General features: G+C 38.5%; 1 protein-coding gene and 1 pseudogene across 1 annotated transcript in view; one reads left to right on the top strand and one right to left on the bottom strand.

Moving 5' to 3' along the window:
- Positions 1-26,608, bottom strand: part of SLC39A9 (solute carrier family 39 member 9) — a 52,599-nt gene that overhangs the window by 4,936 nt on the left and 21,055 nt on the right. Inside the window, exons 3-6 of the mRNA XM_002917027.4 lie at positions 10,046-10,243; positions 2,495-2,563; positions 1,348-1,433; positions 465-599 (exon numbers count right to left, since the gene is read on the bottom strand). Of these exons, the coding sequence (XP_002917073.1) occupies positions 465-599; positions 1,348-1,433; positions 2,495-2,563; positions 10,046-10,243 (488 nt within the window). The remainder of the gene's footprint in view (positions 1-464; positions 600-1,347; positions 1,434-2,494; positions 2,564-10,045; positions 10,244-26,608) is intronic.
- LOC109489271 lies at positions 19,394-19,713 on the top strand (annotated as a pseudogene).

The following is a 26,608-nucleotide window of genomic DNA, read 5'->3' as shown; positions in this document are numbered from 1 at the left end:
CAAGGAAAGGTCCACCCTGAACAACAGGGAAGAATGGCCAGGCTCAAAAGTGACAAGTGACACACGTTACTTCAGGTCTGAGGTTACGTTCAGTGTAATGATAAAGAACTGGATATTTAGCATTTGGTGATATGAGAATATAGACATCTCTGCTTATCCCCTCTGCTCCTCAAAACTGCTGTTTGTCCCTCACTCTTCATGCACCTGCTTAAACATTAAATACATACTGTGCAAATGTTTTCAGAACTGATAGGGAAGAAATTTTCAAATTAAATGAAATAGGAAAATGCTCTAAATTTATGAAGAGAATGCCTTGGAATTAAGATGTTTACCTTGTACTGGCTTTTACTCCTAATTCATCTTTAGTTTGAAGGGGTAACCTAATTGCAAACTCAACATAATTCTGGTAAATCACAAAAGAATTAGATACTTGTCTAGATAAGCTAGGAATGAATCAGGCTTACCTTACTTAGTCCTAAGTATGTCACCATGGACATAACTGGTGCTGCCAGTGCAAAGACCAGTAAGTGTTTTCTGATTCGATTCCGTTCTAGGCCAGCATGCATTAAAAAGGAAACCAGCCCAAAAGCAGCTGGTGCCTGGAAAAGAAAAAGTATTCCTAATTACTCTTAGAGTAGGGATTGTTTCTATATTATGAAGTACATAAAATTCTAACAAAAAAATTCTTGACTGAATTCACACACACACACACACACACACACACACACACGGTACCAAGACTGAGTCTGCCCTTTAAGAATTAATGTTCTGGGGTGCCTGGGTGGTGCAGTCGTTAAGCGTCTGCCTTCGGCTCAGGGCGTGATCCCAGAGTCCTGGGATCGAGCCCCACATCAGGCTCCTCCGCTATGAGCCTGCTTCTTCCTCTCCCACTCCCCCTGCTGTGTTCCCTCTCTTGCTGGCTGTCTCTCTCTCTGTCAAATAAATAAATAAAATCTTAAAAAAAAAAAGAATTAATGTTCTAAGCTAAGAAAATATCCTACTTTTGTGTGTGTGTTTCTTAGATAGTAGGAAAACAGAAACAGTCAAGAAAACAGTATAAGAAAACAAAAACACTTATGAACAAAAATTACTTTAAAATATAGAAATCTGTAGAGAATTTAAGAGTTTGTGTATATGACCATAAAAAAAAGTCCCTTCAAGTGAAAGTTTAAGAAAATAGTAGCAAAAAACCCTACCTATGAACAAAGCTAGTCAACTGTCTCAGATGAATGGCAATTATGAAAACAACTAAAAACATCTTCCCATTCCAAAAAATGTCCATGACCAGAGAGAAATTTTAATTATGAATATATTCAATATCAAATCTTTCACTAAAATTCTGCTTACCTTATGTAGCATTATTGCCACAAACACAATTAACTGGACGCTAGTCTGTGAAGTAGAGGCTGCTGCTCCTAAGGCCACACCGTCCGCTAAATTCAGAAAACATAAATCATAAAACACTATAAAAACAACAACAACAACAACAACAGTGTAGTAGTTTCGTGTGTGGGCTTTCGAGTCAGGCGGAACTGCCTCTGACTCTGGGAAGGTTCCTTAACTTTTCTGAACCACAGCCTTCTCACCTCTAGAATGGGCTCAAGGAACTATGTAGTCTTAGGATTTTCATGAGGGTTAAATGAGATAACACAGGAAAGAGCTTAGCACCTGGCCCCCAATATTCAATGTCAGCTGTTATAACAGAAATCGCAGAGACTGCAAAGTAAGCATCTCTGCATCTTGTAGATGAAGAAACACAAAATACAGATACTCCAACTCTACACAGATGATTGACACACAAGAAGTAAATACTGGCTGAATGGATGAACTTTTGTCAGATGAGCAGGCTATACTCGAAAGGCCCAGGTGACAGTGTGCCACCTCCCATGTGCCTTTGTCAGTCACAGACTCCGACTGCTGGGCCTGGTCTTCGGTTGTGACTCCGAGGCACGCCCAGTCGACCTCCGCCTCAACGGGCACTTTGGATTTATACTGAGCAACAGGGCTCTTCAGTACAAAAATGTCAAGGCTCTTTCCCAGATGAGGCTCTAGGGCAAAGGTCAGACATTTTTTCTTAAAGGGCAGAAAGAAACTATTTCAGGCTTTGCACGCCATTTGCTCCCTTACAGTCGCTGCATTCCGCCATTACCGTGCAAAGGCAGCCACAGATGATATGTAAACAAGTGGGCATGGCTGTGGTCCAAAAAAACTTTATTTAGGGCGCTGCAATTTGAATTGCATGTAATTTTCATCTGCCACAATTATTTTCCTCCGTTAAAAATATAAATATAAAATATAAAAACTGTTCTTGGCTTGCAAATCCCTGACGCTGAGTCCGCCTGGGCTTGTGCTTGTGTTGGGGGACTTCATGAAGCAACCCTCTCCCCGGAGGCCAGCCCGAGAGCACTTCATGGGGATGGTCCCTGGGATGCACACACTAAGCCTCCCACGCTGAGACAGGAGAGAAAGGGGTCTCGGTGCCATCCAACCCTACCTGCAGCATGGACGACCAGACCCAATGTGGTGGTGATTTTGGAATTGCTGGGCCTTGCTGTTTCTGGATCTGGAGTAAAAATAAGCAAGTCAGCCACGAAGCAATGTGAAACAGATACTGCTAGAACAGTGACCTGGAGGTGGAAGAATTCTTTGAAAGCTCTTGAAGTACATTATATTTTCCCCATGACTATCTTTGCTCTTTGGCTTCAAACACTTAGAAGCTTCCCCTGTCCTGAAAGAGGGGGGCAGGAGGAACTCTTCATTCACCCCAGCCTTCCCTGAGAAGACAATATGTAACCCCCAACCGCCTCAACTGCCTCCCACCTCTGAACCCTGCGGCTCTCCCTGGAAAGTGCTCTGTGGCCTCTCGGCGCTTCTCTGCAGACCAATCTCGTCCTCACTGCCGCCTGCCCCCCTTCCCCAGCCTCCTGCAACTTCATCTTTATTCCAACACCAAAATGTCTGTCACGTGTGCCCTTCTCTATTTTATCGCCACCATCCTGACCTAAATTTGCATCCACCTGAACCTGAATGAGCAACAGGCTCCCCGCTGGTCTCCCCCTGCTCTCCCTTCTCCCAAATTTAACTCATCCTACACATCCTTGTCCGACTCCTCTCTGAATCACTCTACTCTTCCGAAATGTCAGTTATCTGCTGCTTTTCAGATTCAGTCCAGACTGCTCTATTAAGTGGGTTCTTAAGCTCTTCATCAACTGGTATCCTCTTATTTCTCACTATGCAGTCCCGTTAAACCAATTTCTTTAATACCTTCCAACAAAACCTTTTCATTGTCCTTTCCCCAAATCTCTCATCCTTAATTCTTGGCATGAACTTATTAAACTTCTCAGCTCATCAATCTGAAACCTAGATACTGTTCAAAGTCTAATTCTAGCACCACTTTCTTCAAGAAAGAATCAAAGGTTAATTCCAGCTCAAAAGGTTCCCCTTGCCTAAAAACCAAGAGTTCTATGTGCACAGACTCTACATGGTACTTCAAGGTTTTCCCAGATCACACCTGAGCTATATACAACGGTTTTCACTCAAGTAGGTCTTATACCCCCAGACTGACTGTAAACTACACAAAAGTGAATCTTCCACTTCTTTCCATTTCTTTTTCATGTCTTATAGAATGTAGCACAGCACTGGAAACCCAATAGCTGTTTAAAAAATCCTTATTGGAGAGTGGAAAAAAAATATTTCTCTGTGTCACATGAATGTTTTTGCTATAACAGAAAATATACAAGCAAGTAAATAATGTTGGAACAACATAAAATTAAAAGATGGGGACATCAAAATGCCAGATGAAATGACAGATGGACATTAGCCAAATAAATTCCAAGGGATTTAATCTTCTGGGAAAAACCAGAACACATAAGGAATGGTTTACAGTAGAAAAAACATATACAAGTAAAGTAACATGTTATCATTTTAGTAAAAATAAAATTATCTTCTAATTAAAACAATACAAGGAAGGGAAGCTAAACCCCCTAATTGGTCGGAGACAACAAATATTTCAATGTCGCCCCAAACTGTGAAGAATATCATATTATACTGTGTGACAAGCTTGTTTTGACTTTCCTTTACAGTCTTGTGATCTAGTTGTAAATAGCAACTTAACTAAAAATTACAGGCTTTAAAATTAAAACACAGTTTTTATAAATCTTTAGGAAAAGACTGTACTTCAGCATAAATTTAAGAAATAAATTTTTACTGATATTCAATAATATATAAAACCTTACAGATAATAGGTAAAACCAGATTATCAGATACATGAAAGTGAGCAAAAACAGTGATTTCAGAGATGAAACAGGAGGAAGAATAAATTCGGACACACACTATTTTTAAATCTTCGTATAGGATTATAGGGCACTAATGGGGCTTCATATGCATTTAAAATTGAAACTGACAAGAAGCACAAAAATGTCCTAAAGGCCACTGTGAGCAACTATGTAATGCAGTTGGAATCAGATACCATCCCACCAGAGGGTGCTTCTCATTTGCTATTTGGTAAAAGCACATGAATAAAACCATGTACTCCTAAATCAATTTCTCAATACATGTAAGACCGTTAAAAAAGAAAAATTATACGGAAAAAAACTGAAAAGAAACAGTATATGCAACGAGATTAACAAAACAAAAAGTATCCTTGGACTAAAAATGCTAATTAAGTTCAATGAATTTTGAAAAAAAACCTTTTATTTGGAAATAATTTCAAATCTTTCAAATAATCTTTGAAATAATAATTTGAAATAATCTTTCAAATCTTCAGAAAAGTTTCAAGAATGTTCAAAAAACATTCACTACTCGTTTCTCAGAATGACCTACTGTCTAACATTCTGCCCCATTTGCTTCATTATTTGTGCTCATGTTCTTTCTGTAGCCACACACACACACACACACACTTTTTTTTTCTGTACCATTTCAAAGTAAGCTGCATACATCATAACTCTTTACCCCCAGATACCTCAAAGTGTATTTCCTAAGAGAAAGGATATTTTCTTATATAATCGCAGTACAACGATCAACTTCAATAAGTTTAATACTGATACTTTTTTTCTAATTTCTCTTGCATATTCTAATTTTGTTAACTGCCCAGGAAAGTCTTTCAGAGAATTTTTCCCTCCCGGGAAGGATCCAGTCTGGGATCATATACGCACTCAGTTGTATCTCTTTAGTCCCCTTTAATCTGGAGCATTTTCTCTGCCTTTGACTTTTGTGACACTGATATCTTTGAAGAATACATGTCCCTTCCTGAGCCTTTCTTGTTTTTTAATAGAATGATCCCTTCCAGGGCGCCTGGGTGGCTCAGGTCACGACCCCAGGGTCGGGCTCCTGACTCAGTGGGGAGCCTGTTTCTCCCTCTCCTACTCCCCCTGCTTGTGTTCTCTCTTTCTGTCAAATAAAAAAATAAAATCTTAGGGGGAAAAAAAAGCGGGTTTTGGGGGTCTGTCTGGCGTGGCCTGAGATTACGCACCCTCAGACGGAGTACCACACAGGTGCTGCTTCTCAGGAGGTCGCGTCTACAGGCACAGAACGTACGTCTATCTGCTGCTTGCTAGCAGAGTGACTTTTGGATTATATCCTGGACATTGTGAATGTTATCTTGGGGATACTCTGGATTCTATTATATGCCTCCAAAGAGTGTCCATTTTGTGTTTTGCCTGAAGTCCCTTGGTTTGGCTTAAACTGCCAAGTCTGTCTGTTGGGCAGCTGCTCAAATCGCAGCTCAGTTCTTTCATCTTTAGCTGCGTCTGCCCGCAAAAGAATGGTTCAGGGCTCAGCCAGACTTGCGTCGAGTTTATACATAAAATCTGGGGCTGTGTTTCTCTGTCTCTCTCCTTTCTAAGATTCTCCCTTCACTTTCCAGTGGCTGTAGTTACCCTGACCTCTAGTTCCTTAGGCTGGAGAGACCGAGTGTTCTATCCGTTTCAGCTACCCCAACGGGGTTCTGGCTACTTAAAGCAGTAAAAACAGAAACTTACCGTATTCCAAGGGCTGACTCCCCTCCAATATTTTCCTGCTTTAGGTCACTCTCTAGTGTTTTTAGGTAGTGGTTTTTAAAAATCTGCCCAGAGTTCATTGTTATCTGTGAGGAGGCTAGTCTGATAGGCACTTATTTGCCCACACCGAAAACAGACACCAATGACATTAATTTTGATCATCTGGTCAAGGTACTATTGGATTTCTTCATTTCGCTACTCCTTTTTCCCTTGCAACTAATAAACGAATCAAAATTCGTCTCCTAGATTTAACATTTGTTGATTCTGGCCTGTGCTAATTTTTACCATGAAGCTTGCAAAAAGGATTTTCTCCTGCAGGCACTCTTTCCACACTTACAAGTTGGCATTTAGCAATCCACTGGAAGCAAGTGTTCTCCCTCCTCCTCCTCTCTCTCACGTGGATGTGCTCAGTGCTTCCCATTTTCTCAATGGTTTTCGCTTCATTACTGTATGTAATTATTTTGGCACTCAAACTGTCTTAGATCTGGCCAGCAGGAACCCCTTCAAGCTGGTTCTATACTCTGTGACAAGTTTCCATTGTCTTCCTTCCTTTTTTTTTTTTTGAGCACTAGATGTTCCAAGCTCATTTTGTACTTACCCTGCCCCTGTCCTGGAATCAGCCATTTCTCTGAAGAGCCCTGGTATGCTCATTGCTAGTGGGGTGTCTTTACTCCTAGGCCCTCTCTGCAGACAGAGCTAGGACATACATACATGTATACATAAACACACACGTATATATGTACACATATACACACATAAACACATATACATTTGAGAAATCATGAGTCCAATAAACTCCAATTCCAGTCCATCCCTATAGGGGTTCTTTCTTGCCTTCCCCCCATTCCATATTTGTACTTCCCCTCTTCCACAGTGAGAACTCTGCTTCCACCAACAGCAACACACTTACTCAAATCAGAGTAACACTTGCTACGACACATCTAAAACAGTTTCAGAGTTGTTTTCACCTGTGCCATCACAAAAAGCAAAGCCTACTAAAAAGAGTTTGGTAATTGTTTATGGTTTTCCCCCAACTCCATCCAAAACTAAACATACATAGTCGAATACTACATTCATACGACACTTGAGGTTGGTTTTTTTTTTTAATCCCGATCCTCAGTGTGACTGTGTTAATCATTTGAATTACAGTTCATCTGCTTCGGTTGGCTTCCTCTATCCTTACTGATTTCGTTTTATGTTTTGACTATGGGAAATATCAGCATGCCCTCCTGAAACTCTTCCACCCCAACCTATCCGCCCCCACCTCTTACAGGCAACTCTGTGGTCTGGCTGAGCTTTCATGTTTCCTTTCTGTAAAAATAAGCAGACATATGTGTTTTATTCCCCCTCTATCTTACACAAAATGTAGTATATAACAGATACGAATTCACATTTCGGCTCCCCCACAACACTTAAAAATATCTCCTAGAAATCTCTAACAATTCAGAGATCTGATTCCTCATTCTTTTTCACAGCTACCTAGAACTCCATTATATGCACACATCACACTTCATTCAACCAATTTCCATGACTGGACATTTAAGTGGCTTTACAATGATAAATAATGCTGCACTGAATAATCTTGTATTTTCATATTGGAGCTGTATTATCAGAATAAATTTCCAGAAGTGGGATTTTGGGGTTGAAGGATAAATACAAATGTAGTCTTATTTGATATGGCCAAATTCCTCTCTGCAGGGAATTTTGTATTCCCACAGCAACAGATGAGGGTGTGTTTCACTGCAGCTTTGATAACAAAGTGTACTGTCAAGCTTTTGAATTTTTGCCTGACAGGTAAGAAATGGCGTCTCGGCAGAGTTTTGATTTGCATTCTTAAGTGAAATTGAACATCTTTTTATATGTTTAAGGACCATTTTAATTATCTTTTTATGACTCTGTTCATGTCTTTTGCCTGCTTTCCCACAGATTTTTTTGTAGGCGACGGATTCTTAACCTGGGGTCCATGCAGAAGAACAGGTAGAATGTAGGGGGTGCCTATGACCCTAACTTAGAAAAAAGCCACATTAATTTTTATTAACCTCTAAATGAAATCCATCATTTCCTTTGATTATGAATATAGACCATAAACTACAAATACTGGTACTACCTATCCTTCATTGCCAGTAGTAATCAGATAATTTCATGTTATTTTACAGTTGCAGGTATCTTCATATCACTGCTTTCACTCATCACTACTTTATTTATTTATTTATTTTAAAGATTTTATTCACTTATTTGACAGAGAGAGAGACAGCCAGTGAGAGAGGGAACACAAGCAGGGGGAGGGGGAGAGGAAGAAAAGCAGGCTCCCAGCGGAGGAGCCTGATGTGGGGCTCGATCCCATAACGCTGGGATCACGCCCTGAGCCAAAGGCAGACGCTTAACGACTGAGCCACGCAGGCGCCCCCATCACTACTTTAAATTAAGGTGTACAGCTGCCACTGCACTGCATGATTACATCTTCTTGTCTGCAGATGCTCATGTGACAAAGCTGGGCAACTACCAGGCAACGCTGCACCTACAGTCATTCAGCCACTAAACAGCAAACGTCATGGGATCTCTCACTGGGGACCAAGACATCTATGCTGCTCTCCAGCAGCTCCTGTATGCAGAGTTCTCTGTCAGTGTATCTGAAAAGTGGTATCTATAAACCCCTCCTATCACCAAACCCTAGGAGTTTGACGCAACTCTTCCAAATTCATTCTATCACGGTGGCATTACAGTTGTATCATGGATCAGAATCTTTTATTTAATATAAACCATATCAAAGATGTTGATCCGGCCAAAGATGAATTCATTGATCTTTTTAAAAAATTTTTTTATTTAAATTCAATTTGGTTAACATATAGTGTATTATTAGTTTCTGGGGCAGAATTTAGTGATTTATCAATTGCATATAACACCCAGTGCTCATTACATCAAGTGCCCTCCTTAACGCCCACCACCCAATTACCCCATCCCCCCACCTAACACCCCTCCAGCAAACCTCAGTTTGTTTCCTACAGTTAAAGAGTTTCTTATGGTTTGCCTCCCTCTCTGTCTTTATCCTACTTTTCCTTCCCTTCCCCTATGTTCACCTGTTTTGTTTCTTAATGAATTCATTGATCTTAAGACAAAAACGTTACTATATCTGCGAGTGCCTGGCTGGCTCAGTCAATGGAGCATGTGATTCTTGATCTTGGGGTCAAGGGTTCGAGCCCCATGTTGGGGGTAGAGTTTACTTTAAAAATAAATAATTAATTTAAAAAAAATTTTTTTGAAAAGTTATTATGCCTAGAGTTAAATTTTAAGTCTTGGAGAATTGTAGCTGTAGTTGAGGAAGTGTATCTTTCCTTGTGAAGCAAGCTATGAATGTGTTTAAGTATATTTGTAAGAAAATATCTTTGTGAAGCAGGAATTTCTATATTAGTAACCATCAAAACAAAAAAAACAAATCAACTGGATGTTCAACTTGACACTCTGTTGCCTTGTGGAAGCCCGTCTCACAATTTAATGTTTCTAGCCAAGTTAAGCAACAAAAGCTGTCATGCTGCTGTCCTAAAAAATAAAATCTAACTCCACCTTGTATATGATTTAAATATATTATCTGGTTAATTAATGCATCAATAAAGAAGACATACATTACTATATCATAAATTTGTTTTTAATGTTTTGGAACTGTATTTCAGTATAATCAGGTTTTCTCTGTAATTCTATGTGTTATGGTTTACATATTTAAAAACACAATTCCAATAAAAGGTCCACAGGCTTCAGAATGCCTAAGGACTCCATGGAATAAAAAAGGTTACAAATTTCTGCCCCAGACTCTCAATCAAACGAGACAGCTTTAAGATAAACATGGTAATAACCCAATAAGCACTCTCTTGTGCCACATGTCACAACTCACTCACCAGCTCCCCCAATTGAATAAAATGTTCACTAGAACCCAAGAAAGACAAGAGTTTTTGGCACTAAAGAAGACCACTGATATATACTGAATTATTCAATCATCTGTGACTTTCTAAACTGTAAATTTATTGCACTGCCCAGAAAGCCTTGAAGCCACTTACCATCAGTAGAATGCACATGGGAGCTGCCAATCTGGTCTACCAGCAACATGAAAACGAAGCCCAGCACGAGGGAAACGCCAATGTAGGCATGCAGCTGTGTGTGGTCATGGTTGTGCTCATGCTCATGGGCAACTGGTATTTCTGCTGCTTTGTCTGATGCAATCACGTTCTGTGTTTCACTCACTTGGTGGTGTTTACCTAGAACAGAATGAACCATAAAGAGAAAATGTTTTCCTCCTTGAAACATTTTCACATAGATGCTTCCACTCTTCTGTATTTCAAGCTCTACTTTACTGCAAAGACATCTACTTCCTATATTACAATCCAGCGAATCATAAACTCCTTTTGGCATGCAGATCTTTTTTTTTTTTTTTTTTAAGATTTTACTTATTTATTTGACACAGAGAGAGAGACAGAGCACAAGCAGGGGGAGTGGCAGGCAGAGGGAGAAAGAGACAGGGGAAGTAGGCTCCTCGTTGGGCAGGACCCTGGTATCATGAGCTGAGCAGAAGGCAGACACTTAACCGACTGAGCCACCCAGGCGCCTGGCACGCAGATCTTTTAACTGCCTATTATTCTCAAAAGCTGGAAGTAGAAGCAAATCGCCAAGGAAGAAAGCAGTCACATTCCCAAGCGATACCGTCCTCAGATCCTCCTATCTGGCTGAGAAATTCGTGCCAATATCATCAAGAAACTACAGTAAGTTTTATTCTGATGAAGACAGGCAAATGAAGAGCAGTAGTAATGAAAATAATTTTAACCAAATTCATCTAGTTTTAGATCTAGGTTGACTTAGAAATTGCAAATAAAGAGCAAACAGTATAAAACTTTAAGCTTTAAAAAATATCAGGAGGGGGGCCCCTGGGTGGCTCGGATAGTTAAGCACCTCCCTTCGACTTAGGTCATGATCTCTGGGTCCTGGCATTGATCCTGAGTTCAGCTCCTGGCTCAGCAGGGAATCTTGCTTCTCCCTCTCTCTCTGCCTCTCCTCACTGCTCGTGTTCTCTCTCTCAAATGAATAAATAAAATCTTAAAAAATATGTATCAGGAGGCAACCACTAACTAGAAACCAAAAGGGCAGAGCAGTTTAAGAAACACAGCCTTCTGTTTAAATTCAGTTCTAGAAATGCAATTGCTGGGATACTCTGAATTACGGGAAGTGACACTTGGCCAAGTAATACTTCTAGTTTATATTCACATATGACATTCAAAGCATAAATGCTTGAGGGCCAGAATCCTGATCTTTGCTGTGTTTAATGAAGAGAGGCTAACACATATTTCTCATTTATAATTAGATTAAAAAAACAAAACAAAGCCTATATATTCTTCTAATTCCTGAAAGATTTTTTTGGTTTGTTTTCATAGCCATTTTCTTTTTTTTAACCTTTTTTTTTAATGTGATAAAATAAACATATTTACTTACCATTTTAACCATTTTTAAGTTTAGAGTTCGATAGCATTAAGTACACTCACACTGTTCTGCACCATCACCATCATCTATCTCCAGAACTTCATCATCCCAAAGGAATTTTTTAATCTGGAGAGGTTTTTTTTGCTAACAGTGATTTTGTCTACTTGTTTTTAAATTAAATGTCTAAATCTCTCTTTTGTTAAAAAAAATCAACTTTACTGAGGTATAATTTACATACAATAAGACAAAATGAGTTTTCACAATGCAAAAATTCTAGTAACTACCACCAAGGAGAAGATACAGAACATTTTAAAATCCCAGAAAAGTTCTCTTATGCTCCTCTGAAGTCAATATATCACTCCTGGACCCAAGCAAGGACTGATGTGCTTCTTGTGCCCAGAAAGATTTTTTTTTTTGCCTGTTCTAGGATTTTATATAAATGGAATCATATAATACATAACTCTTTTGTGTAAGGATACTTTTGCTTATGGCAATGTTTTGAGATTTATCTATTTTTGCGTGTATCAGTTGTCTGTTCCTCTTTTTTGCTGAATAATGTCCCATTGCATGGACATATCACAATGTGTTTACCCATTCACTTACTGATGGACATTGGGGTTATTTCCAATTTTGGTCTATTATAAATAAAGCTGCTATGAGCATTTAGGTACAAGTCCTTCTGTGAATACATGTTTTCCTTTCCCTTGGGTACATATGTAGGCTTAGAATTGATGGGTTGTGTGCAGGTTTAACTACAAAACACTGTCTGTTTTTCACGGTGATCGTACCATCTTACACACCCAACAACGGTGTAGGAGAGTACCAGTTGCTCTATACCACTGTCAACATTTGATAATGTGAGGCTTTAAAATTTTAACTACTTAACATACTCAATCATGTTATCTGCAAACAGTTTTACTTCTTTCCAATCTTTATGCCTTTTCTTTCTTTTTCTGGCCTTCCTGCAGACTAGAATCTGGCCAGGACCCCAAATACAAAGTTAAATAACAGTGGTTGAGAGGAGATGGCCTTGGTTTGTTCTGAATGTTATAGATGTCTTAATTGTAGGGTTTTCAGATACGCCCTTTCTTGATAAGGAAGGTTTGCTGTAATTTTTTTTATGAAGGAGAGTTTAATTTTGTCAAATGCTTTTCTGTACCTGTTAAGAATGATCAAATGGTTTTTCTACTTTACTTGATTAATATAATGAATTAAACTGGTTTTTGAATATTATTCCAACCCCTATTTTGCATTCCTGGCATAAACTCCAATGGGTCAAGACATGTTATCCTTTTTCTACACTGCTGGATTCAGTTTGCTACATTTGGTAAAAGACTGTTGTGTGTAAATTCATGAGGGATATCTGCCTGTAACTCTTGTCCTGTAGCATCTCTGAGTCATACTGGCATCTTAAAATAAGATGGAGTGTTCCTCCAAGAGATAGACAGAAAAGACTTCCTTCAGCCAATACATTTCCATTTTATTGATTTAAACAAGGTCTATGACTATCAACAGTTATTCTGATGTTAATGTTAAGTAGTATTTTTAAATTACTGAAATGAGATTTATGACTTTTTTTAAACTTTTAAGACCATGACCTATAGTAAAAAACAAATTTTATATATATGGAAAACTAAATACCAAGTTTCACAAAACAGTGAAGCTTGTAATGGTTACAACACACTCTTTCATTTCTTTCTCTTTCCCTCTTTCTTTGTCTCTCTACCAGGCTCTTTTTAAATATTGGTCACAAGTCCAACTCCCTAAATTTATCTGAAGACCCACTGGGTTGCTGCCTTCAGTTTGAAAGCATTATGAGGAGGTGGAGAGACTCAGAGGAGAAACGGATGATTTTTCCATTTTCTGGAAATTAGAAGCCTGGGCTGCAGTGGTCAACTAAAGAGACTGGAATGCTAAACAAGCCTAGGAGAAAACGGTGGGCAGGTTGTAGGTGCCCATTCAGCTCCTTACACAAAATAAACTGTTAGCAATAAGGATGTTAAGCCAAAGAACTGACTGGAAACTCAGAGATGAAAAAGAATTAAGTTTGAAAAACAGCCCAAGAATCTTGAATTAGTAATGTTGGACAATTAATATGTAGTCTTGTGGTAACATGACTGTATTTAGTTTCTGAAAATCATTGAACTGTACCCTGCCAATATGTGTACTTTCCTATGTGTATAACATACTTTTTTTGTATGCAGTATTTTGATAAAAATTAATTAATTCAAAATGTAGTACTCTGGTGCCCGATACTGAGATGGCTGCACCCACCATTTTTCAAGTAAGTTTTTATGAGCTGCGGGACTAGTTTAGCATGGTCTCAAGAACGTGAAATAAAAGAACTAAGACATCTGATTTTCTCTAAAGACAGGCGATTTTGGCTATGCTTCCATTTTAATACATATGACCATGATTTAATTCTTCATATTTATAGATGTTAAGAAACTGCCCATGTGGGGTGTATGGCTGGCTGTCAGTGGAGTGTGCGACTCAATCTCGGGGTTGTAGGTTCGAGCCTCATGTTGGGTGTAGAGATTACTTAAAAATAAAATCTACTTAAAAATAAAATCTTAAAAAAAAAAAAAAGAAGCTACCCATGTGAAGTAAATCACAGAATTCTGGTAGCTACAATTTCCAATGCTATTTAGAAAGATGCTATTGGAGAGGATCTGAATGATTACACTTTCATAAGGTACCCAGTTTACACTTTACTGGGCTCCCATCGCTCCCTCTGCCTATACTTTGCATGAGTTAATGAATCCATGGGCCCTCCATGCTGCTTCTCCTGGATAACACCTTCTCTCTCGAGACTCAGGTCAGAAGTTCCCTCTTCCTTGAGATTTTTGTGTCCTCTTCTCCTCATCATACACAGCGCACTGGGTGTCTTTCTACCATAGGTCTTATACCTCACTATACCATAATTCAGACATCAGCAAATTACAGCACAGGGCTGATGCCTATTTTTGTAAATAAAAACTGCATTGGAACATAGCCACGTTGATTTGTTCACAGATTGTCTATGGCTGCTTTCATGCTATGACACCAGGGCTGAATAATTGCAACAGAAACCATATGGCTCACAAAGCCTAAAATATTTGCTATCTGGCCCTTTACAGAAAATGTAAGCCAATCCCTGCTGTCATTGATTGTTATTCATTTTCCACTGGCTGTGAATTCTTGAAGGCTGGGGCTATATCTTAGATCTCTGAACTGCTAAAAATCAATAGAAGGCCAGAAACCTAGCAAATACTTAACAAATAAATGTTGAAAGCAAAAAATGGTCTTCAATTCTGTCATTTTTTAATGTGGCAATTCATTTTGAAAGTTATGGCAATTAATTATTTTCTAGACAAAAAGTGGTGGGTTTTTTTGTTTTTGTTTTTTTGTTTGTTTGTTTTTTTAAGGGAGAGTCCATGCAAATGGCGGGGAGGTAGAGAGAAAGAGAGAGAGAATCTCAAGCAGGCTCCACACCCAGTGCAGAGCCCAACGTGGGGCTTGATCTGAGGACACTGAGATCATGACCTGAGCCAAAATCGAGAGTCAGACACCTAACCAACCGAGCCACCCAGGCACCCTGACTAAAAGATTTTTTTAATGGAAATAAATTATAATCTTTTAGTCTTCTCTTAAGATGATTATGCACATGCTTTTTTATAAATTCAATAGGTAACTGATAAATATATGAAACTAGGTGATAGGTTATGCTAAGAGGTTAGGTAAGAGCATGGGTTAACAAGGGTGTTAGTCATGCTATTATTTGTGAACAGTGGCATAATAATTTTTAAGGGCAATTACTTTTGGGATGTCTGTAGCACTGAAACTAAATGTTAAGCCTAGTCGCAACTTTCGAAGGATTGTCAACATCACTTTACTCTGAGGTATAACTGTATCAGAATTTTTTTTTAAAGATTTTATTTATTTGATAGATACAGAGAGAGAGGAAGAGAGAGCAAGAGCACAAGCAGGGGGAGTGGCAGAGGGAGTAGGAGAAGCAGGCTCTCTGCCGAGCAGAGAACCTGACACGGGGCTCGATCCCAGGACCCCAGGATCATGACCTGAGCCGAAGGTGGACTCAACCAACTGAGCCACCCAAGTGCCCCTATATCAGAATTTTAGAATGCAGATGACCATATCTTAACCCAACAACGTTTTTTTAAAAAGACTGAATATAATTAATATACAATGTTATATTAGTTTCAGATGTATAACATTGATCCAACAATTCTTTATATTACTTAGTGCTGACCTCAGTAAGTGTAGTTACCATCTGTCATCATACGTTATTATAATATTATTGACTAAACTCCCTATGCCACACTTTTCATCTCCATGACTTACTTATTTTATAACTGGAAGCTTGTACCTCTAAATCCCCTTCACCTATTTCACTCATCACCCCAGCCATCTTCCCTCTGGCAACCACTAGTCTGTTCTCTGCATTTAAGAGTCTGGTTTTTTGTTTTGTTTTTTCCTTAGGATTTATTTATTTCAAAGAGAGAGAGAGACAGCATGAGCAGGGGGAGGGGCAGAGAGAGAGAATCTCAAGCAGACTCCACACTGAGAACGGAGCCAACGCGGAGCTCTATCTCATGACTCAGAGATCGCAACCTGAGCCAAAACCAAGAGTCTGATGCTTAACTGACTGAGCCACCGAGGCGCCCCAAGAGTCTGGTTTTTTTGTTTGCTTTTTAGATTCTACATATAAGTGAAATCACATTGTACTTGTCTTTCTCTGATATATTTCACTTAGCATAATACCCTCCAGATCCATCTATGCTGTTGCAAATGGTAAGATCTCATTCTTTTCTATGGCTGAGTAATATTCCATCATACAACACACACACACACACACACACACACACACACACACACCCCACATCTTCTTTATCCATTCATCTATCAACAGACACTTGGGTTGCTTCCATATCTTGGCTATTGTAAATAATGCTGCAATAAACATAGGGTGCATATATCTTTTTGAATTAGCATTTTGTTTTCTTTAGGTCAATAGCCAATACAGAATTATTAGATCATACAGTATTTCTATTTTTAATTTTTCAAGGAACCTCCATACTGTTTTCCACAGTAGCTGCACCAATTTACAATCCCACCAACAGTGCATGAGGGCTCCCCTTTCTCTGCATCCTTGCCAACACTGTCTTTTGATTGTCTTTTTGATTCTAGCCATTCTAACAGGTCAGGTACCAACAACAGCTTTCTTTAAATAATTTTGGAACTTTTCTTTTGGTACTGCTTCAGAGTCAAGCTTATGAATCATAATAAGACTGTCATTACTTTATAGTATCACCTGCTTTTGATATAAAGTAGTATTGAATAAACTGATCAGCTATCTTATTATGCAGATTGGCATTGAAAACATTTTATATTTCCCAAAACCAAAACTTCTTTCAAGGAAAATCTTGCTGCTACTGATGATATTCACCTAAGTGTGCTGCACACTCTGGAGGTAAATTAAAGGACGATTTCCAACATTTTCTGAGCAATCACTTCTATAAGTTCGTAATTTTATGAATTATCATTTTGAAGGGGTTAATACTTATTTAGATGTGAAATTTACACAAATAAGTAATATGTCAGCAACATATAATAAATACTGTTGAAATAACTGTGCTGTTGATTGAGGCTCCTCATAAAAGATCTGAATGCTTATCATCAAGTGGAATTTAACTTTATATAAAAATATGACATACTTATTGGAGCACACACAATGGTAAGCCTTGGTTTTATTTGCAAACATTAACCAAAAAAACAATCGTAAACCCTTTTTAAAGTAAGTGATAATCACCTTAATAGTACATACAGAAATTGGTAATGGAATCCAGATACTGACTATTAACATACCCATCCTTTCTTCCGTCCTGGACAAGAAACTTAAACTAGCAAAAACTGGGAACTCCAAACCCAGCTATAAAGCTAAAATATATTAAGTTGAACACATATGTTACTCATTCATGAACAAGCTTTCAGGTTATTGTGTCTGTTTACTCAGGACACTGGTTGGTAACTCATTAGCCAAGATGTGTTCCACGTCATACTCCCTGCTGCAAAGTACACAAACCAATGGTGTTATCACTGGATATTGTACATGAGACATATATTTCTCATGCCACTAAGACAGTGTTCAGCAAATCATTATAGGCTTGCTTCTTTGCCTAGATATTTATATAGAAATCTTTTCCAGCAACTTCCATCAGTATGGTATGTAGCTGTCCTTTGTCACAGACATACATTACATTAAAGGTAACAGAAACAATTCACCCTTTGAAGACATTTGTTGAAGCTCCTCCTTCAGAGTAACATGTACTTCTATAAAAGAAACCAATTTTCAGGTAATCTGGCTTTTTTTTTTTTTTAAGTGATCACCAGTTTCGATTTTTATATTTTTGGCCTTTGTTGATTATTTTTAATTTCTTAACTTCTACTCATACCTTACAACTTTTATAGCTCTCTATCATATATTTTTTCTGACAAACACAGATAGTTCATTACACATGACACGTATTTTCAGTAATAAGGGCAGAATAGCTTCTACTTAATGATGACATATTCTGTTTCTCATGTAAGAGAGAAAACCTGATCACAGTCAAAATGTACAAAGCTGACATTTTATTTTTTTTAAGATTTTATTTACTTATCTGAGAGAGAGAGGGAGACAGCACAAGCAAGGGGGAAGGGTAGAGGGAGAGGGAGAAGCAGGCTCTCCACTGAGCAGGGAGCCAATAGGCAGCTTGATCCCAGGACCCCGTGATCATGACCTGAGCTGAAGGCAGATGCTTAACTGACTGGGCCACCCAGGTGCCCCTAAAGCTGACGTTTTATTTTATTTTATTTTATTTTATTTTATTTTATTTTATTTTATTTTATTTTTTAAGATTTTATTTATTTATTTGACAGAGAGACACAGCCAGCGAGAGAGGGAACACAAGCAGGGGGAGTGGGAGTGGAAGAAGCAGGCTCCCAGTGGAGCAGGGAGCCTGATGCAGGGCTCAATCCCAGCACGCCCTGAGCCGAAGGCAGATGCTTAACAACTGAGCCACCCAGGTGCCCCTAAAGTTGACATTTTAAAGGGATGTTAATTAATGAATCTTTGATCAAAATATTAGTTTTTATTTTTTAATTTTTTAAACATTTATTTATTTTTTAAAGATTCATTTATTTGAGAAAGAGACAGAGAGAGAACATCCACATGCATGTGAGCAGGGGGAGGGGCAGAGGGAAAAAAAATCTTCAAGCAGACTCCCCACTGAGCCCAGTAGAGGCAGATTCCAGCTTGACTCTAGACTTGATGTCCCAACCCATGAGATCATGACTTGAGCTGAAACCAAGAGTTATACACTTAACTGACTGAGCCATCCAGGTGCCTGTTTTTTTTTGTTTGTTTGTTTTTGTGGGTTTTTTTGAAGATTTATTTGACAGAGAGAGAAAGAGCATGCACATAGGCACGTGCAGGGGGCGGGGAGGAGAAGGGGCAGAGGGGGAGGAGAAGAGGCAGAGAGGGAAGGAGAGGGAATCTCAAGCAGATTCCCCACTGGGTGCAGAACCCCCACAACCCTGAGATCATGACCTGAGCCGAAATCAAGAGTCCGACCCTTAACCGATGGATCCACACAGATAACCCCTAAAAAGAAAAAAAATCTATTATAAGATTTCTTCAGGGGCACTTGGGTGGCTCAGTCGGTTGAGCACCTGACTCTTGATCTCAGCTCAGGTCTTGGTCTCAGGGTCCTGAGTTTAAGCCCTGTGTTGGACTTCACTACTAAAAAAAACAAAACAAAACAAAAAAAAAACTTCTTCAGCAGATGAACGCTACAATGGTGATTTTAAATTTCTTATGATGTACGCCACGTAGCGGACTATCATTAAGAATGTAGGCTTCATTTTTTTTCCATTTCTGTGATAGCACTCTCACAACCATGGTGAACGTTCCCAAAACCCACCAGACTTTCTGCAAGGACGTTTCTGCATGTACCAACCCCACAAAGTGACACAGTAAACGAAAGGCAGAGGTTCCCTTTACACCCAGGGAAAGCAACGTTATGACAGGAAGCAGAGTGGGTATGGTGGGCAGACTAAGTGGATTTTCTGGAAAAAGGCTAAAACTCCAAAGACTATGCTGATGGTTGAATGTGTTGAGCCCAAGTGCAGATCTAAGAGAATGCTGGCTATTAAGAGAGGCAAGCAGTATGAAGTGGGAGGAGATACGAAGAGAAAAGGCCAAGTGATCCAGTTCTAAGTTTCATATTTAGTTATATTATGAAGACAATAAAACCTCGAGGTATGTTCACTTCATTTGGTTGCAACTGCCTTTTAAGAGGAAAATAAACTAGCGCCATCAATAAAATTCTCCTTGTGGAGAAATTTAAGCTAAAAAAAAAGAAAAAAAGTGTAGGCTTCAGAGTAAAGACTGCCTGTGTTCACAACCTGATCGTGACACTTACTAGCTGAGTACCTTGGACATGTCATTCAACCTCTTTGTGGCTTCTCGTCCTCAACTGTAAAACAGTACCCACCTCAGAGGGCTCTTGTGATGATTAGACAACAAATGTGAAGGGCTCCACGCGATACCTGGTATATGCTAAATGCTCACTCAATGCTCAGGAACATAGTTACATATTAGATGGAATTTGGAGATTCATTTTTAAACATCTTATGTTATATAATTGATCTGAATATCAGTCAAAAACAATAGTGAGTAATAAAACAATATTGGGGGAAGGGAGAGAGGGGGTAGGGAAAAAGCACAGATCAGACATTTTAGCAGACAAAATACAAAGTTGAAGAGACAGATATCAGTCCACGATCATCCATGTTTCGGAATCCTGAGGATAAAGTGAAAGAGTTTTAAAGAGCCACATTTTTATTAATGAATGATAGGCCAAGAGTTAGTTAAATATAACAGATTTAACCGTATCCTTTTATTTAAATGTAGAGCAAAGTGACAAAACCGTAAAATAACTGTACTTCTCTAAAAAAATCTGATATGTGACATTCCTGGAGAAATTTAGTGAAATAATCTATATTGAACCATTCCTGATAGTTCCAGTGACTATCCTAACAATTATGAAAAATATAGGTTTCAGGTTTCTATTTAGGTCTTTGACCCCATAGCCTGCTTTCTCAATATACCAATTCTCATGTTCCAAAGAATGATGGCGGTTTCAAATTTGGCCCCACAGTAAACAAGCACTGCAGCCCTCAACAGGCTATATTCTTAAAACTTGTGTCTGTAGAAAACAGTTTTCTCACACGAATGCTGATCTAATTCCAGTGATTTTAGAGCTATAATTATAGAAAAGTATGTGAGAGGTTCCTTTTACATTAATTAGTATTTAATAATGCTTATTAAAGTGCCAGAGCACTCAGTTCACATGAAATATTGAGCTCTGAAAAAATATCCGTTAATTATCATAATTATAAGGTCCGCAGAAGAACTAAACTATAGGTTGTAGTAAACACATACACAAACTCTTTTCTTGAAGTTGAGAAAAAAGCTGGTTGGATCTACAATAAAGAAGAAGAGGGAAAGGGTGGGGGGAGGAAAAGATGAAGCAGCAGAAATGAAAGCAATGGGACTAAGCTCACCAGTGTGCAGACAGATGCAGAACATGTAACAGCTTAAAGTTACTATGATGGTTAAGCTACCTCAAAAAATTGTTCACGGAGTGGAGTATTAATATTTTACTTTTTAAAAAGAATGATGGGGACTTCTGTAGCTGGCTCAGATGGAGTAAACCTAGTGTCGCCTCAATCACACAATGATTACCACAGAAACCCTGGACAAAACGTACGAACAACTACCTAAGAACTACAAATGTAGACAACAGCAAGAGGAGAGAGGGCAGCAAAAACTGCAAAAGAAACTTCGTCCTTCTGGCCAGAGGACCAGGGAAAGGTGCTGCTGGGGGATGTCCATATGGAGGGAAACTACCTCTCTCTTTTTTTTCCCAGACCTGCCTTAAAGGCAGTCCCAGTTGGGAAACTGCATGGCAGTAACACAGGCAGTGAAAACCCCCAGAAAAACCCCCGTCTTTCTAGCCAGAGTGGTCTGAAGAGCAGAAGGGCCGGAGGGGGGGGATCTGGTTATTCTGTTCTCTCTTTTCTCCTGCCACTTTGCCCTGAGGGCACCCCAAGTTACAAAGAACTGTGCAGTGACAGCACAGGCAGCTACAACTCCTAGAAAAACCCCATCCTTCTGGCCAGAGGACTAGGTAAAGGGTCCCCTGGGAGCCAGGGTGTGTGAGACAAATACTGGAGAGGAAACAGCTAAGGAGGGTTCCCCTAACAGTGCATATAAATGGCACAAGTCCCAGACTTACCCCTGAACTCTGCAGGCATAGGACATACCCAAAGCAGCATTACAAAGGCTTTGAAAACTGAACTAAAATTAAAACCATCACCCAAAAAGGCACTACAGAACTGGCGGTCTGAAACCAACTAGGCTAAATGACTGCGAAAACAAAAGAACTAAATATTCTCTAGAGGATTTTGAAAAGACCCAAAGTTCCAAAATATATTATTAAAAATGTCCAGGACACAACCCAAACTTGCTTGACATACAAAGAAACAGAAAAACTGGGGTGCCTGGGTAGCTCATTCAGTTAAGCGTCTGCCTTCGGCTCAGGTCATGATCCCGGGGTCTTGGGATCGAATCCCACATCGGGCTCCCTGCTCAGCAGGGAGTCTGCTTCTCCCTCTGCCCCGCCCCCCTGCTTGTGCTCTCACACACTGTTTCATGTTCTCTCTCTAATAAATAAATTCTTAAAAAAAAAAAAGAAAAATTTCACCAATTATGAAGGGAAAAAAACAATCCAATCACAAGGCAACTCAGACACTGGAATACTCAAGACTTTAGCACAGCCATTATCACTATGCACTCTGGGGTGAAGGGAAAAACGCTTCAAATGAATGAATGTTATTTGAAGAAATAGAAACTATAAAAAGAAACCAAATAGAAATTTTAAAACTAAAAAACATAATATCTGAAAAAGTAAGTTCACTGGATGGCTCACTAGAGGACTGATGATCACAAAGGAGAGAATCAGTACCCTCGGTTACAATGACAGAATTGAACAGTATCAATAGAGACCACACAGCTCACAAAGTCTGAAATACTTACTGTCTAACCCGTTACAGAAAAAGTTTGCTGACCCCTGGTCTAAATACACCAATTTGAAGACAGATTGTCAAGTAGCATTTAAAAAATATGATTCAACTATATGCTGTTTACAAGAAATCCAATTTAAATATAGCGAATGAAATATAGGTTAAAAGTAAAGGGATGAAAAAAGATACATCAGGTAAACACTGATTAAAAGGAAACTGGAGCGGCTATGTTAATATCAAATAAAGCAGACTTGAGAACAAGAAATATTACCAGGAATAAACAGGGACATTACATAGTAATGAAAAAGGTCAATTCACCAATAAGACATAGTAACCCTAAATGTGTAGGCACCTGACCAAAAAGCTTTAATATGGATAAAGCAAAATAGAAATCAATAAAATACAAAGCAGAAAAAAAAAATGAAATCAAACATGGTTCTTCGGGAAAAAATTTTAAAAGAAAACACTACTGCAGACATTAAAAGGATAATAAAAGATTACCATGAACAACTCTTACTATGAATAATTTTTCAACTTAGAAGAAACAGGCAACATGAATAGTTTTATATCTATTAAAGAAATTGAATTCATAGCTAAAAACCTTCCAACATAGAACACTCCAGGCCCAGATGGTTTCACTGGTAAATTCTAGCAAACATTTAAAGAAGAAATATTTTTGATTCTATACAGTCTCTTCAGAATGTAGAAGAGGGAACACTTCCCAACCCTAAGAGGCCAGCACTGCTCTGACCACAAAACTGTAAAAAGACATTGTAAAAAAGGAAAGCCACAGGCCAACACTCCTCATGAAAAGAGATACAAACATCCTCAACAGGATCTTAGCAGATGGAATTCAGTGATGATAATCCCTAACAATCAAGGGGGGTGGCATATGCAAATCTAGTTCAATATTTGAATATCACTGTAATTCACCAAAGTAACAGACTAGATAAAAATTCTCAGCAAACTAGGAATAAAAGGAAACTTCCTTAACCTGAAGAGGGAATCTAAAAAATCTACAGCTAACATTATACTTAATGGTGAAAGACAGTGAGAATAAGGCAAAGCTGACGACTTTCATTCCGAATCAAACTCATACTAGATGGTCTAGCCAGTGCAATAAGGAAAGGAAAAAAAAATTAAAAGCATATTGGAAAAGAAAACATTAAAGAGTCTCTGGAAAGGAAAGCATTAGACTGTATTCATTGATGGTATGACTGTAGCAAATCACAAGGAATCTACAAAAAAGCTCCTATAACAAGTGAGTTTAGCAAATTTCTATATACTAGAATACTGGAAACTGAAGTATTTTTTAAGTATCATTTCCAAACACACTAAAAACAGGAAATACTTAGGTATAAATCTAACAGAATACCTGCAGATCTGTATGCTAAAAGCTGTAACACTGGGGGCACCTAGCTGGCTCAGTCAGTGGAGCATATGACTCCTGATCTTGGGGCTGCAAGTTTGAGCCCCATATTGGGCATAGAGGTTACTTAAAAAAAGAATTAAAAACTACAACACTGATAAAAGAAATTAAAGACCTAAAAAAAATGGAGATATATATTATATTCATGGATTGGAAAATAAAATATTTTTAAGATGTCAGTTCTCCCCAAAATAATCTATAGATTCAACTCAGAGTTGCAGCATGATTTTTTGTGTAGACACTGACAAGCTGATCCTAACGTTTTTATAGAAAGGCAAAGGAACTAGTTTAACCAAAACAATTTTGAAAAACAAGAACAAAGTTAGAGGGGCGCCTGGGTGGCACAGCGGTTAAGCGTTTGCCTTCGGCTCAGGGCGTGATCCCGAAGTTATGGGATCGAGCCCCACATCAGGCTCTTCCGCTCTGAGCCTGCTTCTTCCTCTCCCACTCCCCCTGCTTGTGTTCCCTCTCTCGCTGGCTGTCTCTATCTCTGTCGAATAAATAAATAAAATCTTTAAAAAAAAAAAAAAAGAACAAAGTTAGAAGGACTTCACCATCTGATGTCAAGATATGCTATAAACCTACAGTCATCAAGGCAAGGTTGTATTGGGGGTTCCTGGGAGGCTCAGTTGGTTAAGCATCTGCCTTCAGCTCAGGTCATGATCCCAGAGTCCGGGGATTGAGCCCCTCGTCAGGCTCCCTGCTCAGTGGGGAATCTCCTTCTCTCTCGCTCTCTCGTGCTCTCTCTCACTCACTCTCTCAAATAAATAGATAAAATCTATAAAAAAAGAAAAAGACAGGGTTGTATTGGCAAAGGACAGACATGTAGATCAATTGAACAGAAGAGAGAGTCTAGAAATAGGCCAACACAAATGTGGTCAATTGATTTTTGACAAAGATGCAAAAGGCAATTAATCTTTTCAACAAATGGTGTTGAAACTATTGGACATCCATCCATATCCCAAAAAAATGAACTTTCATATCGTATACAAAATTAACTCAAAATGGATCAAAGACCTAAGTGTAAAACCTAAAATTATAAGACTTCTAGAGGAAAACAAAAGAGAAGACATTTGTGAACTTGGGTTCAGCAAAGATCCGGATTTTAGATATGACCCCAAAGCACAATTCATGAAAGAAAGAATTGATAAATTGGACTTCATAAACATTAAAAACTACTTGGTGAATGATACTGTTAAGAGACTGAAAAAATAAGCCAAAGACTAGGAGAAAATATTTGCAGATCACCTATCTGATAAAAGACTGGCATCCAGGGGGCCCCTGGCTGGCTCAGTTGGTAGAGCATGCGACTCTTGATCTTGGGTTCATGAGTTCAAGTCCCACATTGGGCCTACAGCTTACTTAAACAAAAAAATAAATAAATAAATAACTTTTATCCAGAACATATAAACAACCCTCAAAACTCAATAATAAGAAAACTCAACTTAAAAAATAGGCAAAGATTTGAATCATCAAAGAACACATAATAATGGCAAATAAGCATATGAAAAGATGTTTAACATTATTAGCCATCAGGGAATTGCAAATTAAAACCACACTGGGATAGCATTACCTACCTATTAGAATGGCTAAAATAAAAAACTGAAACAAAACAAACAGCATCCAGTGCTGACAAGGAAGGGAAGCAATTGAATTCTCATCCATTATTAATGGGAATGCAAAATAGTACAGCCACTCTGAAAAAGAGTTTGGTAATATCTTAAGTTAAACTACACTTACCATATGATCCAACCATCCCCTTATAAGTAACTACACAAGAAAAAGAAAAACTCATGTTCACACAAAAAAACCTGTATACAAACGTTTATAGTAACTTTTTCATATTTCCACCCAAACTGAAAATAACCAATGTCTTTAAACTGGTGAGGGAAAAAACAAACTACGGTTCATCCAAACAATGGAATACCACTCAGAAATAAAAAGGCACAACAGACCAGAGACAGATACACAGAACAACATGATGGCTCTCAAATGCATTAGGCTAAGCAAAAGAAGCCAGACCAAAAAGCTACGTAATTTCATTTATATGACATTCTCAAAAGGCAGAACTATAGGAACAGAGAAGAGATCTGTGGTTGCCAGAGGTTGGGGGTGGAGGAAAGGTATGATTACAGAAGGACAGCATAAGAGAATGGTTTTTGGGTGATGGCACAGTTCTGTGTTTTGATTACACTGGGGATAACATGACTACGCATCTGTCAAAACTCATAAAGACGTGTACACCAAGAAGAGTGAATACAAAACAAATAAATGAAAATATTTTTCTCAATTGAAATGATGGTTTAGGGCTGGAGACTAATCCATGATGAAAGGCTAAAGAGACTAGAATGCTTATTTTTTAGAAAAACAGGTTTAAAAAGCACATTGTACTGTTTTCAAATGAATCCACAAAATTATTTTGGGTCCCAAATCAAGAACACTGAAAATAAAGGAATGCAACCTAACAACATGATAGCTAAATTTAAAACTATACCTGAAATATGGTATGTGAATTATATCTTAATAAAACTGCTATTAAAAAAAAAAACACAAAAAAACTATACCTGAAACACTTTTCCTTTACCCCAGTGTTTCC

Source organism: Ailuropoda melanoleuca, chromosome 14 (genome assembly GCF_002007445.2).
Source record: "Ailuropoda melanoleuca isolate Jingjing chromosome 14, ASM200744v2, whole genome shotgun sequence".
Taxonomy (NCBI): Eukaryota; Metazoa; Chordata; class Mammalia; order Carnivora; family Ursidae; genus Ailuropoda; species Ailuropoda melanoleuca.
The sequence above is the reverse complement of the archived record's forward strand: the minus strand, read 5'-3'. Positions and strand labels throughout refer to the sequence as shown.